At 46.3% G+C, this 20,000-nt stretch overlaps 2 protein-coding genes across 2 annotated transcripts in view; both read left to right on the forward strand.

Moving 5' to 3' along the window:
* LOC134059586 (protein Dok-7-like) overlaps window positions 1–5,185 on the forward strand; it is a 26,397-nt gene extending 21,212 nt beyond the window's left edge. Inside the window, exons 6-8 of the mRNA XM_062516033.1 lie at window positions 3,483–3,572; window positions 4,462–5,112; window positions 5,154–5,185. Coding sequence (XP_062372017.1) covers window positions 3,483–3,572; window positions 4,462–5,112; window positions 5,154–5,185 — 773 coding nt within the window. The remainder of the gene's footprint in view (window positions 1–3,482; window positions 3,573–4,461; window positions 5,113–5,153) is intronic.
* A 4,593-nt stretch (window positions 5,186–9,778) lies between these two features.
* The window catches only part of LOC134059587 (uncharacterized), a 19,003-nt gene continuing 8,781 nt past the window's right edge, over window positions 9,779–20,000 (forward strand). Inside the window, exons 1-2 of the mRNA XM_062516034.1 lie at window positions 9,779–10,022; window positions 19,569–19,645. Coding sequence (XP_062372018.1) covers window positions 9,779–10,022; window positions 19,569–19,645 — 321 coding nt within the window. The remainder of the gene's footprint in view (window positions 10,023–19,568; window positions 19,646–20,000) is intronic.

Genomic DNA, 20,000 nt, shown 5'->3' on the forward strand with positions numbered 1-20,000 from the left:
TCAGCAAATATGCTCATGTTGCCATACACATGCACATTGCACACACACACACACATACATACACACACACACACACACACACATACATTCTGTCATGTTTTCCACACTCTGTACTTTCTGACTCACTCCTTTTTTGTCTCTCTCCCTCTCTTCCCTTTTTTTACTCTGTCACGCACATACATTCATTCTATTCACACATTCTAGTTCCTCTCAGCCTTTATCTCTGTGTCAATTTTTCCTTTACCTCCCCCACCTCTCTCTCTCCTCTCTCTCTCTCTATCTATCTCTCTCTCCCTCTCTCTCTCTCTCTCTCTCTCTCTCCCCCCCCCCCCCTCTCTCTCTCTCTCTCTCTCTCTCTCTCTCTCTCTCTCTCTCTCTCTCTGTGTCTGTTCAGTCCACACCCTCCATAGGCCTTTCCTTGCTTCCCTGTAATCAGACCTTGGTCCCCACCTTCAAGTTCAGGCCACTTGCTGACAAGAAGCTAAATCTGCGGCAGATGTTAGATAGCTTTTCCATTGACCGGGATCCTGCCTGCCTAACTGACTGCTGACCACACGGTCTAACTCCAGTCGCTTTGGCTCGCTCCCTAATCCCCATGGAACCTATTTGCTCGCTGCTCATTGGTTAGTTGTGGCGATCAAATAAGGGCATATGTGCCTATAAACATCAGCCAAGCTTCTCTCTGATAAAAAAAACAAAAGGAAGTTTTTAGCATTTGTAGCCCGTTGGAAACGTAAACTTTTTTGTATGTGTGTTAGCCTTTAGCATAGCTAGCAATTCCACACTAGCATTCCCGTCATTGCTCTGGTGACAGCCAGGGGACATTGATAGGAGTGGTGACCCACTGGAGATGCACATACTTTTGCGCTAGCGGCTAACTACAGTATTTACCCAGTTCCTTCAGGTGAAAGCCGAAGGGGATGTCCTTACAGTAAGAAGTGGTACGACCCACTGGGAAATGTGTACATTTTGTGCGTTCTCCATTAGCGCAGAACAGCTGTCGCGTCGCTGCACGGAGTCCTGTGACTTTAGCTGAAGGTGCACGTTCTCGCCCCACCGGCCCCGGCTAAACTCCCGCACAACATTCCATCTGGATCGCATGGACCCCGCGGGCTATAAATAGCTGGAAAAGTGCTAGACAAACAGAGAGGTGTTTCACTATGATCCAGCCTTTTCCCCTCCTCCCTTCTCAACGCTCTCTCCTGGTGGAAGCCAACCAGCTCAACCAGCACTGCCCACCTCTGCTGCTAGAGGGCGCTACACATTCAGTATGTGTTTCTCACACATCAACATATACACATATATACACACTTATATATGTGCAAATAGATACAGTAGTAGATGGTCATAATTATGTCCGTTTGAAATAGAGTGATAACATATAGCACCAATTCGCCCACTTAGCTCGGTCTGCCTTTTTTTTGTACCAGCTGTGCTAGGGAGAGTCTGCAGCCAACTTGTATAACTTGGATGTTTACACAAACAACTAGACCAACAGATGTGCATGTGGGCAGAATCATTTTCATCGTAGATCCTTTCTTTTCACCTTTGAAAAGTAAATATTCGATTCCTTCCTTCACACACACACACACACACACACACACACAGACACACACACCCGAGTTACATTCCATTACAGTACAAAATGTATTTTTGTATCAGGAAGACAGACTGCCAGATCTGTGTAGTCTTTTCTGTTCATTATTCAGCTCAGGCACTGTGCTGCTGTGATCACCCAAAAGAGGTCACCAGGGACTGTCTGTTCTTGTCACGGGGGACGAGCAAATGAAGCTTGCATCTTTTTTTTTTTCTAGACAATCTTAGACAAACTCCAAGGGGGCTTTTGTGTGTCCTCTGTGAAAATGAAAATGAAATGCGGAGACAATGTGTTTCGCATGTGTCAAAACATGAATTTGTGTGTGTGTGTGTGTGTGTGTGTGTGTGTGTGTGTGTGTGTGTGTGTGTGTGTGTGTGTGTGTGTGTGTGTGTGTGTGTGTGTGTGTGTGTGTGTGTGTGTGTGTGTGTGTGTGTGTGTGTGTGTGTGTGTGTGTGTGTGTGTGTGCGGGTATCAGGTGATCAGAAGTTGGCATGAGTGCAGAGTCAGTGCCAGTGGCTTGAATAGCTGGCATTAGCAGTAATAATCCATACTAGGGCATTCATCCAGCAGCCTGCCAACTAAGATGGTAACACAAAGATGGCATGCAAGAAAACATGACGTGCTGTGCCAACCATGACTCACCTGAAAGCGAGATCATTTGAAAAGGTAGCAGTACTCAAGGCTTGAGTATGCAGCAAACACTGGAATTTGATAGCAATATCTGATTACAGACCTGAGCTACAGTATCTTTCTTTTTGCCATTTTCATTTTCTAGTTGAATTACACATTCTAGTGGCTTAGGCATTAATATCCGAAGTGTCATATGGCTCATTATTTGATGCCCACACACAGTGAATGAATGCATACCACACCAGTGACTCCGACCAAGAGGTAACAGAAACATTGAGACGTTAGTCAAAGTGAAACAAGCATTTTCTACGTCTGTGTTCGCCCCTGACTTCTTTGACAAGTTGACAGATATTGTGCTCCGGAAAGCTCAGCATATGTTTCTGTAGCCCTATTAGAGAGTCTCTGTCCTCCCCCACGACCTAATCAAAATGCACCGAACGCTTTTCTCAAACAACAGTGAACTTCCTGGAGGACAAGATGGGTGATGTCTGTTTTCATTCTCTCACTGACACACCAACCATTATCTTGGGTTTGTTACGACCCCCTGTGCCCACTTCAGGCCTGGCATGGGCAATGCCAGCCTAACTGGTATAATGAGCTAATCATGCACACCTGGTGAAGGTGTGTGGGTATTTAATTGTATTGTTCTCTCTCTTGATTCTGGCGCCTTTGGGTTATCTCTCGTCCCCTGGCACCTTTTCTCTCTATCTCCTGAACATCGTGCCTTAGCATAAAGGCACCCACATGAACACACTTGCATACACACTTTTACTTTCCCCTGGACATCTTTTGATGATGGTTATTTATTGCTTTTGGTTACTTTTAAGTTGTCTCTGTCTTCCCAACTCCCTTTTTATGTTGCGGCTTAGAGCCGGGTCGTAACAGGTTTTATAACAGGACAACAACCAGCTCCAATCCTATATTGGGCCACTTGCCCAGTGCACTGTTACCTGAAATTGATGCTTTATTTCTCTCTCTCTCTCTCTCTCTCTCTCTATCTCTCCCTCTCTCTCTCTCCTATCCTCTCTACCCCATTCTCTTTCATTCACCTGTTTTCTTTTATTCATTCTCTTTGTCACTCTTTCTCTCTTTCTTTCCCTTATTCTCTCTCTACTTCGTCCTTCCATTCCCCTGTTCTTCCACGTCTCTCTTCCCCTCACCCTCCAGCAATTTGTTTTGGATTACAGATTTTTTGTTGTGGACATTGTTTTGGATTCAACATGTGAAAGGGATCTCTGTTGTTCTTCCTTCATAGACCCGAATGTCTGCCCAGCGTCAGTGGAGGAGAAGCTCAACCAGGAGGCCCAGGAACTGGAGAAGAGACTTAGCATGCTGTCCCACTGTAGTCAGCACAGTACAGGTATCTGCCTCACATACTGTACACACTCTCTCTCACATACACACTCACACACACACACATACAGTACACACACACACACACACACACACACACACAAACACAGGCCTTGGAACTGAACAGGAGACCCAGCATGCTGTTGTTATCCCACTTTATCACCTGGAGAGAAGAAATACTCTTTTCTGATTGGCTGGTGGGGTGGCTTTTCATTCTGAATAATGGGACACTTATTAAAAAGTTAATCACTGTTCCATATCAATGCCTATGAATGGTATAACAACCATAGTAGGATGATGGTTGAGCCTGGAAACAGGCCTCGCAACAATGGAATCAACTGTAAACAAGCTAACTGTCCATGCTATCGCTCTTAGGGCCAATGAATTAAACAAGTTGGCTTCTTTTTAAATGGAGCCACTTGTGTCCTTTGCATGCCATAAAGGCATGACTATTGCATATAGTGGTAAGCGGGTGATAAGCGGGATAACAGCCTTTGAGGTGTCCTGTTATACGGAATTAATGGACTCGGTCGGAGGAAACTCCACTGCGCGTCGCGGAGTTCTGCCTCTCGTCCATTAATTCCGGACAGGTGGCCGTTAAACCAGTTAAACATTAAACCAGTTCCATTTTTTTTCTTCTATTCTCCTCCTTTGAAATACTATTCTTGCTCCCTTTATTCGAGGCAGATAGGTGCTGTAGGTGTTCTTTTGGCCTTTTATACTTTGGCAAATAAAGCAGGATTAATAGAATACGAAGCATTTTTATAGTGCAATTACTCACTATAATACTTTCTCTCCCTCTCTTTCTCTTTCTCTTTCTCTTCCTCTATCTCTCCATCTCTCATTCCCTCTCTTTTTGTCTATCATGCTTCTTCTTGAAGCCTCTACCTCCAGTTACTCCACCTCAGTGGCGGGCGACGACCGCAGCATCTCGGGGTCCTCCGACACCTCGGAGACCAGCCAATCGGACAGCAGCGTCGGCAGCCGTCTGGCCGCGTGGGCCGATCCCGCCTCCGGTGCCACGGGCGGCGGTCAACCGGGCACCGGCGCCAGGATCGTCGCGCTGCCGCCGGACGAGAGGCAGCTGCCCGTCACCCTCGCGGGCGGAGCCCGGCTGCCCGGCGTCTCCATCGCCGTCGTCGGCGGTGGTGGTGCGTCGGCCAAGCCGGCGCGTTCGCGGAGAGGCCTGCAGGAGATCGGGCGCCAGAGCTCCTCGGACAGCGGCATCGCCACGGGGAGCCACTCCTCGTATTCCGGAAGCTTCTCCTCGTACACCAGCAGCAGCCTGGACGTCGGCGGCGGCGCGGGATCCGGGGGCATCGGCGGCGGTGGTGGTGGTGGTGGCGACGACTTCGGCTCGGTCCTCAGCCTGCATCCCCTCGCCACCACCACCACCGCTGGCACTGCCAACGCACCTGCCGAACGGACCCTCTGCACCTGCCCGCCGTGCCCGGGCCACGAGTACCAGGTGCCCTCCTCGCTGCGCTACCTGTACGACACGCCCAGGAGCCTGCTCCTTGCCACTGCCAAGGGTGAGGGCACGGGGGGCGCGAGCGGTGCCACGGAACCCCAGGCTGGGACTTCTTCCCAGGCAGAAGCGTCTGAGGACTCCAAGGCAGCCAGGCCCGGGAGGCTCTCGCGGGGCAACAGCAGCGAAGAGGCGCCCCCTAGTGAGGAAGTGGCAGAAGTGTGTCAGATCTGCACCCCCAGGGCCATCTTCACAGCGTGCCCCATTTGTGGCGGCCTGAAGGTACAAGGCACACACACACACACACACACACACACACACACACACACACACACACACACCACCACCACCACACTCCTATTGGATTGGCTTCTTCTCGTGTCATAGTTTTCCGCAGAGAGCCCAAATCGGTGTGTAATGAGAGCCACTTAACCTGAGCAAGCCACACCACATGTGGAGCCAGAGAGGAGATCTCATATTTACTGATATGATTTACCTAATGAATTTTGTAATGGAGGGTCCTTTTTGAAATCGCCTAGAGCCTAAACAACATTGCCTACTTTCCTACACCCCGTACCCCCCCCCCCCCCCCATCCAAGTGAGTCACTGTCTGATGCAATTAAATTGAACATTCATGCCGAGCGTCCTCAGTCACTCGGCTAATTCATCCTGAAGGTTTGTTTTAGAAGGGGGACGCTGCCGGGGTGGCTGGAAACGGTTCGTCGGCATTTTTCCGAAGGCTTTCGCTTCACTTCGTCTGACTCATAATCAGATTACGTTAATATGTGTTGAACAGGGGGATTATTCAAACCTTCCATTACGAAAAAAAAAAGCAGTCTGGCAAGTTCTGTCATTGATTGACAGGAATGAGTAAGAAGGACTGTCAGATTTGTTGGTATAGACACAAAACCACACAAAACACACACAAAAATAATTACTGTAGGTAGGTAGCTAAATAGATAGACAGACCGACAGAAAGACAGATATAGATATATAGATACAGTAGATATAGATAGATAGATAGATAGATAGATAGATAGATAGATAGACAGATAGATAGATAGATAGATAGATAGACAGAACAATATCTGTGTAAACAGAGAGGTTCTAAGCATTAGTAAATCTGTTTATAGAAAGTTTCAGAAATAACAGTCTTCTCCCATAAACACTCACTGGAGTTTACATATCAGTGTTCTGAAGCCAGATGGGATTAGTCCATTCAGAAGATACATGATGCAATAAATCCTCCATACTGGCGATTTGGCAGTCTTAATGATTTTCCCCTCTTTTTTTCACCTCTGTTCTTCCTCGTTGCCAGATAAAATGAAGTTGTTTTAGAGTCAGATGAGGCACAGAAGCGGATACTTTGATCTCATGAAGCGTTTCGCACATTGGCTTAGATAGGGCGGCCTGCCCGGGAATAGGTTCAGAGCCAGTTAGACAAGCACACATTCACACTGGCTGTGTTAGTGAGTGAGTGAGCCAGCTGTGTGTATGTGCATGTATCTGTATTGCAGGTTTGTGTGTGTGTGTGTGTGTGTGTGTGTGTGTGTGTGTGTGCAGACTCTTATGCCTAATTGTTTGTGTGTGTGTGTGTGTGTGTGTGTGTGTGTGTGTGTGTGTGTGTGTGTGTGTGTGTGAATGGAGGCGTGTACATCTCTAGATTGTATGTAAGTGAGTGCGTGTGCATGTGTGTGTTTATTGCTGCTTCACTGCCGACCTAAAGTGACATCTGACCAAGTCAAGTTCACATCTCACAAGAAACACTTAAGTTCTTTATTTAGGCCTTGGGAGAACAGAAAACAGAACAACACAATATTAGTTATGTGCCCTGCTTGAACTCACTACCAGTCACTACTAGCATATAGCTGTGATACAGTAGATGAATTCATCATCATAGATGATAGATTAAATAAATCTAGCCTTAGTGAAAGCTCCTCTGAGACATCTCAAGCCCTTCCTCTGTACAAAATGGCTACCCTTCATAATCTCCCACCTTCATATTTACTGAGTTGCCCATCGTGCCCTGTGAGTGGAGAATCTGAGAGTAAAGTTCAAAGTTCAAAGTTTGTTGTCATGTACTCATGTAAATAAGCATTTATAAGCAATGAAATTCATTGTGCTCAAGTGTCCATTCATCTTCAAGAAAATAAATAATAAATAGATTAAAAAAAAGGATGGGGAGAGAAGGAGGAAGAGAGGAAAATTAAAAAAAAGAGAGACAGACTTCAAGCAACAACCTTCCACGAGACAGACTCCAGCTCAGCTTGAGATCGGATTAGAACGGACATTACTTTTAATGTTATGGGGGGCCCACCATATGCCTAGTGATTGCTCTTTAGGAAAACACACAGAGGCGGGAGGCTGAGGAGCGGCATCTGGACGGTGCATTTTTTGCGCGGTGGTTGTTTTATGATGGCGGGTTCAAGAATGCGGCTCTGTGAGTGGGAGAGTGCTCTGCAGCATATGGTGCCATGCCACATGGCGTCATAACAGTTCGTAAATGTTACAATAAAATTGGTATTCATTGTATGGTGGGGGAATGGTGTGTGAGACTGCAGTTCTTCCAGCAGCAGCCTGGAACCACTTGAGGCTGGGTGCCCTGCTCTGCTCAGCTGTGGTTGTTTGTTGTTTCTTTTTCAAGAGTATATGTGTGTAGATAGGAGGGAAGGTGTGTGTGTGTGTGTGTATGTGTGTGTGTGTAGGAGGGAAGAGTGTGTGTGTGTGTGTGTGTGTGTGTGTGTGTGTGTGTGTGTTTGTGTGTGTGTGTGGATAGGAGGGAAGGTGTGTGTGTGTGTGTTTGGATAGGAGGGAAGTGTGTGTGTGTGTGTGTGTTTGTCTACATAATGCACAATGCACAAAAAAAACAAAGGTCAAAGGTCAGAATCCCAACAAAAACACAGTTGCCTTCAAAACTACAGAAAGAAATGCCTCAAAGGTCTTAGGTCTTGAAGCAGAAGAAAACAGTTTCAAAGTCTGGAACAAGCCTGTTATTTTGGAAAAAGGGGCATGTGTTATTGTGAAATATGGCTCACCACTTGTTGTGATCTGAACTCCTGTGCCTGAGGTCTTTCATACAGCAGTTTTTATTGAGCTCTTGGTTGTGTGAAGTGGTGGATGGTGAGCTTCACAGTCTCTGTTTGAAGTACCAGGGGTTGGTTACCCTACCAGGGTTGAATCTTGGATCGAATTGTACCAGATCTCTCTCAAGTAGAAGCTCAATCACAGTTCCACCTAAAACTACTTAGAGCCAGAAAGTCCCAGGGCTAACATTTTTTAATTGTACTGTATGTGATTTATAAGTACAGTGCATCAGTGAATATTTACAGCTCCCTGTGGGGGTATTGTCCTAGATATGACATCTTTGTGATGTTTGGGCGGAGAAATTACAGTTTCGCAATCGCAATCACGAGGACTGTAAATTTGTACATACTATTTGTAATACTCGCTAAAGGGGAAAAAAGGATCATTGCGTTAGTTAGTCAGCACTACATTTCCAACAGAACCTGTCCTGACTGTGATGGAGTTGTTGCTAATTCGGAGCTTTAAACAGCCCCGGGATTTAAATTTCTCAGAAACTGTGCCAGAATCCAGGTGTGGGTTGGCCTGTTTTAGATTCTGAAAATGGATTTATATAGTATCCATAATTATATACTGTAGTAGCATAACACCTTTCAGATAACTTCAGGTGCAGACCTATTCCATGCTTTAAGCCCTGTTTAGAGTTCGTCTCATTTTCCCTGATGCCAGCCAATTCCTTTGTCTGCCCACAGGGGGCTCCACTCCCTCCTCCTGGGGCGCCTGCAGTCCCACTGGTGCCAGGTAAGACGCCAAGGACCTGTCACTCGGAAACTAATCTCACCGCACCCGCACATTTACATATTAATGCACGCTGTCAGTTTGCGCTTGCCTGAGGATTTATGCAATTCAATTACAGATGTGTCCGCGATCTCCGGTGTTTGTCTTCGTCATTTCATCCCCTGCAGTTTTGCTCAGTTTTCGGAAGCTAATGAACTAACCAAGCACACAGCAAGATCTATGTGTCTGAATGTTTGCCTCATTTGTTGACTGTTCACACATTATTGTAAATGTAATGTTCTGTGACTGTCTGTTATTTTCAATCCCACGTGTGTGAGTCATCTTGTAAGCGGTATTGTGTAAAAAAAAAAAAAAAGAAACATAAAAGGCCTGATCTTGAAGCGAAGAAAACTCACTCAGACAATCTATTCAAGGAATCAGTGGAGGCTCAAACTTAAATGGCCCTTGTGAAGAGAATGGTGAGATTTCCTTTTTATTCTTTTAAGTCTCGGAAGAGTTTTCTTAGAACTTCAGATTTTTACCCAGCAGGTCAGAAAGCCAATGAGCAATCAGTCGCCGCCGACCAGGAGGCCAATCAAAGAACAGCGTCTGAAGCCACATCAGGATCGACCAATCCCGTCCAAGAGAAGCTACCATTGGCAGTGCACACAGCAATTAATGGGCTTCGACAGAAGCACGGATACCTCAATCATTTGTCCGACCTATTGAATCACTATGACATGGACGGATCATCTAGTGTTAGAACCAGCAGACATAGTGGTTATAAACCAATGGCCTCTGCCCTTGTGTCAGTATCAAAGACTTTAAACGCCACATGCTCCACTAGTGGTGAGCGTAAACACTCTCCGAGCTGGAAAGACACTGTCATATATGAGAACTGCTTCCAATGCAAGAGTGGCGAGAGTGGCTGCATGGTCACCAGCGTCAACAGAAGGAACAGGAGAAGAGGTGGAGACGCCCTGCTGGCCGGGAGGAAGAACTGCAGTGGCGGAAGCGTGTGCCAGAAACCCCCGGCACTTTACGAAGAGCACAGGGGCGAGAGAGGCCAAGCTCCTGGGAACCAACCCAAGGAAGTGGCCCCTGATCTGGGCATAGCCCCAGTGATGGGTGCCCGTTCGGACGAGGTCAGTCATGGCTCGGTGGATGCTGGGGAAGGTAAGGAAGAGACATTCTGGTCCCTTATACGTGTGACTTCCTCACTAACACTGCGGTCAGGAGAAGCAACTCCACTGTCCTCTGCTTCTGTCACCCTGTCCTGTCCTGTCTGTCTGTCTGTGTGTCGAGGTGCTTTCCTTATCTGCTATCTAGCCTGCATGTGAAATGCTTCATGTTCTGTGTCTTATCTGTCATTTTTCTGACATGCACACCGTCGATAACACCTCGGAGAACTCTCTAGACACTCCAAGTGCCGCTGTGTTTGTTTTTTCTTGACTTGGTTCTCCTTGATTTCTCTTATCTCTTATCATCTCTTCTATCCGAGGAGACATTTCATCCCTCTCTCTGCACCTTTCCTTCCTTCTCTCTAACTTCCTCTCCATTGGTCTCTCTCTCTCTCTCTCTCTCTCTCTCTATCTCTCACCCACCCACCCTCTATCTTCTCTCTCTTGCCTATCAGTTGCTGTCTGTCTGTTACTCTTCTTCTTTCTCCATTTCAAGAACACACTCACTATTATCTTCATCTCTATGCTTTCTTTCCCCTTTCTCTCTCTATGCCACCACTCTTTCCGTTTTTCTCTCTCTGTTTATACGTGTCTTTCCACACTCAATCGATTTTGTGAGCGAAGGTCTGGGGGTGGATCTCAGCTCTCTCTCTCTCTCTCTCTCTCTCTCACACACACACACACACACATACAGACTCTCTCTACTCATTCACTCTCTCTCTCTCTCTCTCTCTCTCTCTCTCTCTCTCTCTTTCACACACACACACACACACACACACTCGCACACGCATGCACACACACGTACACACAGACACACACTTCCGATGAAACTGAATCTTCAGAGAGATTGAGTGATGTCATTCACCCCCTCATCTCTCAGCCAGGTCCGTGCTGGTCATCCGACCACAGGGAGCTATTATGTTGTTTGTGAAGGGCTTCAGGAGTGGGAAGCCTGTCCTCGGCTGGGACACAAACACTCATAATCGAGATGGGTTTTTGTGGGTATAGGCTCATTGTCCCCTGTGCAAATCCGCCACTCAGAAAAAAAAGGCTCCTTCCACTAGCCCTTCCAATAAGAAAGCTCTCGTTTATGAGGGCCACTTTACCCCCCTCGCCAACGAGACCGGTGACAGCGTTTCCCACACAACATCAGATTTCACTCCGTTTTTTTCCCCGATATCAGGAGCCTAGCGATAAATCACACTCCACTCTCACTGCACTCTGCAGGGAAAACCTTGCGAACTCCACATCCACCACACCCGCAGTGGAGAGAGGAGAGAGGAGAGAGGAGAGGACGATAAGTGGCCAAGGAAGCTGTGGATGTAGACACAAAATAGCCCACAATCCAGTCGTGGTCCTCCGTCAAATCAGAGGAAAGACCTTAAGAAAAAAAAAGAAAAAAAACCTCCACACAACCATTTCTAATATATACACAGAAGGGCATTGTACTGCCTAAGTCCTAAACTGAGTAGTACTGGTTGTTGATAGCTTAAAGTTTCCGACGTGCGCCCAGCGCGCTCCAATATAGCAAACGGAGAGTTCAGCGATAGAATAATTTGAAGGTTTATTTTCCTTCTAAAATCACACAGCAGCAATAACATTAACTCATAATACATGTAACCAAAATAACAAACCGATTTCTCACTAAGCTAAAATACATAGCACATAGCACACGGGCACAGTCGAAAAACTGTTTGCTTCCCAATCAACAACACCTGTGATTAGGTTCAACCAGGTTAAATGGCCTAACTTGGCTGACCCGAGGTCAACTGAGCCACACAGCAAGTACAGCCCCCTAGTGGCACGGGGCAAAATAACATGAAAATAAAGCAGAGTTGATATGGCTCATACACACCAGCCCCTAATTGCATCTACCAGAGCAATTACACCAACAATTTTAAATGAGCCATGAATACCAAGAAAATAAAAATTAAAAATGTATGTGTGTAAATATATAGACCTCATTTTTAAATGGGAACCAATTATTCCTTAGCTTCATTAAGCAAGCATATTTTGGTTATGGGTCGTTCAATTATGTTTGTTTTGGTTTTTAAACGAACCACACGTACCAGACCTCTCTTATCAGGGAAGGTTTCGAGAACTCTTCCTAGCATCCATGACCCACGTGGTGCTGTGGAGTCTGCAACCATGACTAGGTCTCCAGGAACAAAACTTCTCTTCTCCTGGTTCCATTTTTGGCGCTCCTGTAAAAGCGGAAGGTACTCACGGATCCACCTCTTCCAAAAGAGATCCGAGATGTATTGAATTTGTTTCCATCTTCTCCTTGCGTAAACATCCCTTTTGTCGAACAGTCCTGGTGGGAGAACTGGTTTGCCTTTGAGGAGTAGCAGATGGTTTGGCGTTAAGGCCTCAAGGTCATTGGGGTCCTCTGATAGCCTTGTGATGGGGCGATCGTTGAGCATAGCTTCAGCCTCACAGAGCACAGTATGGAACCCTTCGTCATCCAAGGTTTGCTGACGGAGCACAGAGCACAAAATCTTCCTGATCATCCGGATCATGCGCTCCCAAGCACCACCGTGATGTGATCCAGCTGGAGGGTTAAAGCTCCACTTGATTCCTCTCTTGGACAAGGCTCTTTCAATGCGGTCATGATTCAAAGAGGCAAAGGCTTCTCGCAGCTCTCTTTCTGCGCTGACAAAGTTGGTGCCATTGTCGGATCTTAAGTGGGAGACTTGTCCTCTTCGACAGATGAACCTACGCAATGCGTTGATGCACGAGTCTGTGTCAAGAGAATAGGCCACTTCCAGGTGCACAGCCCTGCTCGTCATACAAGTGAAAACCACTCCATATCTTTTTACGATGCTACGGCTTCTTCTCACGTCAACTGGCCCAAAGTAATCTACGCCAACGTTAGTAAATGGCGGTAGATCAGGAACCACTCTCTCTTCTGGCAGGTCTGCCATTTTTTGCACACCGGTCTTTCCACCATGGAGCTTGCAGATGAGGCATCTGGATATGATCTTCCTCACTGCAGTAGGTCCACTCGTTATCCAGTATTTTCTCCTTGTAGCGGAAAGGACATGATTTCTGCCCCCATGTCCGAGCTGTAGATGGATATGACGGAGAATAAGCTCGGAGATGTGTTGGTCTTTTGACAAGATGAGGGGATGTTTAATGTCCTCAGGGATTGCTGCTTTATTCAGCCGTCCCCCAACTCGTAGAAGTCCTCCATCTAGAACTGGATCCAATTTGAAGATGCTGCTACTTCTTGGCACTTGTGGCTTGCCAGAGGTTAGTGCAGCAAATTCAGTGGGGAATCTCTCTTGCTGGCAAAAAGCAATTATGGAGTTCTCAGCCTCCAAGAGATCTCCCAGCGTCACCTTCTGATTCCCAAGTGATGTTGAGAAAGCTTGCATCTCCTTTTGCACATCCAAGCTTGCTGCTCTAGTAGCACTGGTGCTTGCAAGCTCCAACTCCTTTCTCTTCTTACTCAGTTTGAGCAAAGTTCCTTTCAGCTTTATAAGCCATACAACTGCAACCTTTAATCTTTGCCAATCAGAGAAATGGGTCATCAGTTGTGATGTGGCATTGGTGTCAACAAGTACTGCATTGACCGTCAGATTTCTCTTTACTTCTGGGTCGTCAGCAGCGACACCTGCATCCACAGGAAATGTTGGCCACGTTTCTTCAGGTTCCCGTAGGAATTCTGGGCCTTCCATCCATCTTTGCTTCACAAGATCTTCTGCCTTCAATCCACGTGAAGCATCATCAGCAGGGTTCAGGGATGTGGGAATGTATCTCCACTGTTCAACTTCTGAGTTGTCCCTGATGGTGGTTACCCTGTTTGCGACGAAGGTTTGAAATCTTCGGTCCTCGTTCCTTATATACTTAAGAACTGATGTGCTGTCAGTCCAAAAGCAGGTCTTCTTCAGTGGAAGCTGGAGCTCCGATTGAAGCATCTTGTCCACTCTTACTGCAACAACGGCAGCGGTGAGTTCCAAACGGGGAATTGTGACCGGCTTCAGGGGAGCTACTCTGGCTTTGCCAAATAGGAAGGCAACATGAACCCGCTCATCCATGTTCTGCATCCTCAGGTAAGTAGCCGTACCATATCCGTTCTCGCTTGCGTCAGCGAAGTGATGTAATTGGGCGCTGACAGTCCTCCCAAATCCTTCAGGCTTAACACATCTGTGGATCTTGAAATATGCCACCTTCTCAAGATCCGTCAGCCATTTTTTCCAATTCTGCTGGAAAGCTGGAGGTATTGGATCGTCCCAATCAAACTTCATCCTGCATAACTCCTGCAACAGCAGCTTGGCAGGGAGTACAAAAGGTGCCAGGAATCCCAATGGATCGTAGACAGAACTGATGATGGATAGCATACCTCGCTTGGTTGGCGGCTTCTCTTTGACTTTCAGCTTGAATTTGAAAGTGTCCGTCTCGATACACCACTGCAAACCCAAAGCTCTGTCTAACGGCAGCTTATCCCTGTCCAGATCAAGCTCATGCAGGTTCTTGGACTTGAGATCCTCTGGGAGGCTTTGAAGCACTTCTCGACTATTACTAATCCACTGAGTGAGGGTAAAACCTCCTTTTCTGCAAATGGCTGTAAGGTTCTTAACCATGGTGACTGCATTTTCCTCAGAGGGCAGACTCTTCAGCAAATCATCCATGTAGAAGTTTCGGTTGACCGTTTCGATCACTTCTGATGGAAAGTAGGCCTGGTTGTCTTCAGCAGTTTTTCTAAGAGCAAGACAGGCAACACTGGGTGATGAAACTGCTCCAAATAAATGGACAGTCATTCGATGCTCTACAAGATCTTGTTCCAGGTTACCTTGAGGCCACCACAAGAATCTTAAGTAGTCCCGGTGTTCCTCTGCCACCTTAACTTGGTGGAACATAGCCTTTATGTCCGCCATTATAGCCACTGGTTTCTGTCTGAACCTCATGAGAACTCCAACTAACGAGCTGGTGAGGTTCGGTCCTTGCCAGAGCTGACTGTTGAGAGAGACCCCTTTGTACTCTGCTCCACAGTCAAACACCACTCGTAGCTTTCCCTTCCGAGGATGGTACACACCATGGTGCGGGATATACCACACCTTCCCTGTTGGTGTTTCTAACTGATGCTGCGGCACCTCTTCTGCGTAGCCATTGCTAATGACATCAGCAAGAAAGTTTTTGTACTCCTCATGAAAGCTTACGTCCTTCTGAAGTCTTCTTTTCAGACCACGAACACGTTGCATAGCAACACTGAGGTTGTTTGGCATCAAAACATCTTTCCCTTTGAAAGGCAATTGAAATGTGTAGTGTCCGTTCTGAAGCTGAGCGGAGCTTTCCATTATCTCCATAAACTTCTTTTCTTCTCTTGACATTTCCTCCTGTTCTGAAGAAGCTTGCTCATTGAAGTCATAGTTGTACTGGCTAGTTAACAGTTCTTCAATTTGGTCAATGGCAATTCTGTTTGCATAAAATGAAGGATGGTCACTTCCACATTCGCTACTTCCCTGTAACGGACCATTTATCACCCACCCCAGTAAGGTTCTGATCGCGTAGGGTCCATCTTCACCTTCACAACTGTTAATCACCTCCCAAGGCTCCATCAACTTGGAGGCGTTCGTGCCAATTAACAGATCCACGTCAGCGTTTATGTGTGGAATGTTTATGCTGTCTAAATAAGGCCATTTTCTCAGCTCCCTTTCACTGATTATGTTGGCTGTAGAGACGGGCATCTCTTTCTGGGTACACACTTTGGGAAGTGGATAGAAGCTCTCACCACACAATCCAGAAATCTCCAGACTGTCAACGATAGAACTTTCTATTGAGTTGTTATGGCCCAAGGTGCGGATATGAATTCTAAATTTGCGTCCTTCCATGTTTAACTTGTCAACAAGCTTCCTGGTGCAGAAAGTTCCTGTACTCCCTGGGTCCAGAAAAGCATAGGTTTCAATAACCCTGTTTCCCTTTGCGCATTTCACCTTAACAGGCAAAATGGGAAGAATTCCATTGCAGTGGCCAGCCCCTGTAAGACCACAAGCGGAGGATGTTGTGCAGCTCTCAGATGTCTTTGATCGCTCACTATTCTTCTCATCCTTAGAAGAAAGCCTTTCTTCAATGTGCAAAACACTGGGGTGCGTTCGGTTGCACTTTTTGCAAGTGATGCGCCTGTCGCAATTCCTGCTCAAGTGTCCTGTGCACAAACAACTGAAACACAGACCTTTCTCCTTTAGATAGTCCAGTTTCTCCCTGTGTGGTTTTCTTCCCAGTTTAAAGCATTGGTCTAAAACATGACCACCAGCAGCACAATACTGGCAGAAGACAGAGGTAGTTTTAGTGAAGGTAGTCACTTTGCTGAGAGCCTTTTCCTTCTGGTCACCATCTGGTTTGCCACATCCATCTTCAATGACCACCTGTGTTGCAAAGCTGTTTCTTCTCAGCTGTGGTTTCACCTGTAGCTTGCTCACCTTTGGAACTCCTTTGAGGACAGGTGAAGTATCCTGTATGTCACCAAAGACTGGATCTGAAATGACTCTGACCTGGCGCTCGATGAACTTCACAAGGTCTGAGAATCTGGCTCTTCGACAAGTTTTCTCCAGTATGTCACATGCCTTTGCTCTCCACTTGTCTCTTAGTTTATATGGAAGCTTCTGACTGAGAATCTTTATGTTTGCTGGCATGTTAAGTTCCTCCAAGTACTGAAGATCTTCCATAGCATTGGAACACTCACGGAGGAAAAGCCCGTAAGCTTTGAGCGCTTTGGTGTCTTCAGTCTTGATGCTTGGCCATCCTGTGACCTTTTCCATGTAGGCCGCTGTTATTTTGAACTCATTTCCAAAGTGCTCCTTTAGTAACTTTTTAGCAACAGCAAATCCTTTGTCTGCGGTCATGTGAAGGCAGCTGCGTACAATATCTCTAGGCTGCCCCCTAGTGAATTGTTCGAGATAATACAAACAGTCTCCTTTACAGCTGGTCTTTGCTTCCACACAGTGCTCAAACGCCTTCATAAATGTGTTGAACTGCAGAGGGTCTCCATCATAAGTTGGAATTTCTCTGCGCGGCAGCAGTTGTGATGTTTGCATTTGAACAAGGAGAGCCGTTATGTCATTCTGTTGTTGCAGCAGATTGTAAAGACCTGCTGTCTGATTTTGGCCTTGCAGGGGTTGCTGCACTTGTTGACCTAGAGTGGGTTCAAAGCTTTGACTGAAGGTTGGCATTGATTGCAAGTGAGGCGGTTGAGAGCCATGACTGACAGTTGGCTGTGATGCAAAATGTATGGGCAAAGATGCTGAAACAGCAACTTGTTTTTTCCTCAAATGTGGCATGCTAGCTGGCATTACCGATGGTGAAGCATTGCTTTGTTGTGGCAAAGATTCATGCTGCTGTGCGGGTGGAGCCACACATATTGAGGCCTGTGGATTAAGAGAGGTGAGCAGGAGCTTAGATCTAGTCCCTTTTCTGAAGTAGGAAGCCATTCCATCAGATTGCCTTGAATGGATGCTGCTTCCAACCTGTAGCACTGCTAGCTTAGCAGAAGTGGCAGCTATCTCAGTGTCCAGCTCAAGTTTCTCCCTTTTTCTCCTCAAGAGGAGTTCCTGTTCATCCAAAGCATGTTTAGCCTTTAAAGCAGCAGCTCGGGCCAAGAGTGCAGCCTGGTCCGCCTCTGCCCTACGTCTGGCTGAAGAAGTGGAGGATCTGCTATTTGACGATCTGTTTGAGCCATGGTGCCTTGACTGCACGTTTGAGATGCTGTCTTGAGGTCGAATCTGATCCTCCTCTTCCTCATCCTCCTCTTCCTCATCCTTTCCAACAGCAGCTCCATTTCCATTGTCATCATGAACCTCCTTTCCATTTCCAGCATTGACATCAACAGTTTGAGGATCATCCCTTTCATGTTCCTTTAAAGCGTTGTCAACAACTGTGTGTGCTTCTGTTGGTCCAATTTCATGTTCACTTTGTACAGTTTGAGTTTGAGATTGTTCAGGTTGAGCCTCAGATTGACCCAGCAAATCATCATTAACCTCATCATCATGGTCATCACCCACTTTAGTAGCTGGACAAGCAGTAGTGCCAGACAACCATTGATTTGTACTCACGAGAAACTCCTTTACATTCAACATTTTAGCTTGGTACCATATTTCATGTTTGCTTGCTTCATCAGCAGGCAATATACCCAATAAAGATGTATGCACCTGCTGTATTGTGTTACACAACTCATTAAACACGGTTAACTCATTTTCAACCTTATTCACATGTTCTTTGTCACCCATCAGTTTAACAATAGATTGTTTTGCTTTAGACAGTTTACCAAAGTTAAACTTTCTTTCCTTTTCTAAAACGCTTATTTTTTCCAACAAAGCTTTAGGTGTTAATTTACCCACACGTTTTTCAGTTACAGATTTTACCTCTGCACCCTCAAGTTCAGTCTCATGGCCTAGTTGGCCTGTTCCCTCTTCAGCCATAATGACGACGCAAAGTCAGCTGGCTTAATTAGTCCGCAAAATAGTTCGTGTTACGCAAACAACTCGTCTCGACGAGAAAGTTATTTTTAGACGGTTGCGAGTCTGTTACCAATGCATTGGGTTTACGCGAATGTGTGCACACAAATTACCATGGCCATTCATATATCAGCGCTGATCACAACACATACCCCAATCGAGCGTTGGCCGGCTTTGATGAATGATGTCCTGGTGTGATGATGCAGGAATTCCGCTGACCCCGTAGCTCACTCCGGTACAGCTCAATTAGCAATTGGCAACTCCAAACATTTGCCCACCTCACATCCGTGGTTTCCAAAGAAGACGTGAATCCACAATGTAACAAGTCGGCGTCCTCTTGTGAAACGTAATCCAAATCGAAGCAGTTTTTCGACCTAAATGTAGGCTACTGCCTAAGTCCTAAACTGAGTAGTACTGGTTGTTGATAGCTTAAAGTTTCCGACGTGCGCCCAGCGCGCTCCAATATAGCAAACGGAGAGTTCAGCGATAGAATAATTTGAAGGTTTATTTTCCTTCTAAAATCACACAGCAGCAATAACATTAACTCATAATACATGTAACCAAAATAACAAACCGATTTCTCACTAAGCTAAAATACATAGCACATAGCACACGGGCACAGTCGAAAAACTGTTTGCTTCCCAATCAACAACACCTGTGATTAGGTTCAACCAGGTTAAATGGCCTAACTTGGCTGACCCGAGGTCAACTGAGCCACACAGCAAGTACAGCCCCCTAGTGGCACGGGGCAAAATAACATGAAAATAAAGCAGAGTTGATATGGCTCATACAGGCATTTTATATTTTGATTGTCTGTAGGAGGTCATGTTATATTTATAGCGCCCCTTCCCCCCAGACACACACACACACACACACAGACACACATCTCCTCTTCCCCTTTTCATTATCTTTTCTTCTCTTTCTCTATTCCATCTTTTTCTTTCTGACCTCCAACTGTTCTGCATCTCCTCCAGTGAATTAGATTTTCTTTGTATTTATCACATGTGTTTTCTTTTTCCTCCTCCTCCTCCTCCTCCTCCTCCTCCTCCTCTTCGTCTTCTTCCCCTCCTCGTCTCATCTACCTGCAGATAAAAAGAAGCAGAGGTGCAAAGCTGACCCATCGTACGAGGTCATGGAGTCCAGAACAACGGAGAGGAGTTCAGAGGTAGGAACCCCTTTAATCCGGGCCCCACGTTGCAGTGGGGAGCGCGTGAAAACACGGATTTGCACTCTGTGTGCCATATTGATCAAACAGCTAACTGATCCTATGCAAGGCTTTGGGCTTTCAGCTCTGTGAAAAGCCTCTCTGGTGGAAACACTTTGTGGTGTCTCCTCGCAGTGCTTTATGTAAGATGGTTTAGAGAAGGGGGGAGGATGGTGAGAGAGAGAGAAGAAGAGAGGGAGGGAGGGAGCGAGAGAAAGAGAGAGAGAGAGAGAGAGAGAGAGAGAGAGAGAGACATAATTAAGTCTTCCCAGTCCAACTTAAAAGCTGCTGTCTGCACAAAATATAAGGTCCGGGT

This window comes from Sardina pilchardus, chromosome 16 (genome assembly GCF_963854185.1).
Source record: "Sardina pilchardus chromosome 16, fSarPil1.1, whole genome shotgun sequence".
Classification (NCBI taxonomy): Eukaryota; Metazoa; Chordata; class Actinopteri; order Clupeiformes; family Clupeidae; genus Sardina; species Sardina pilchardus.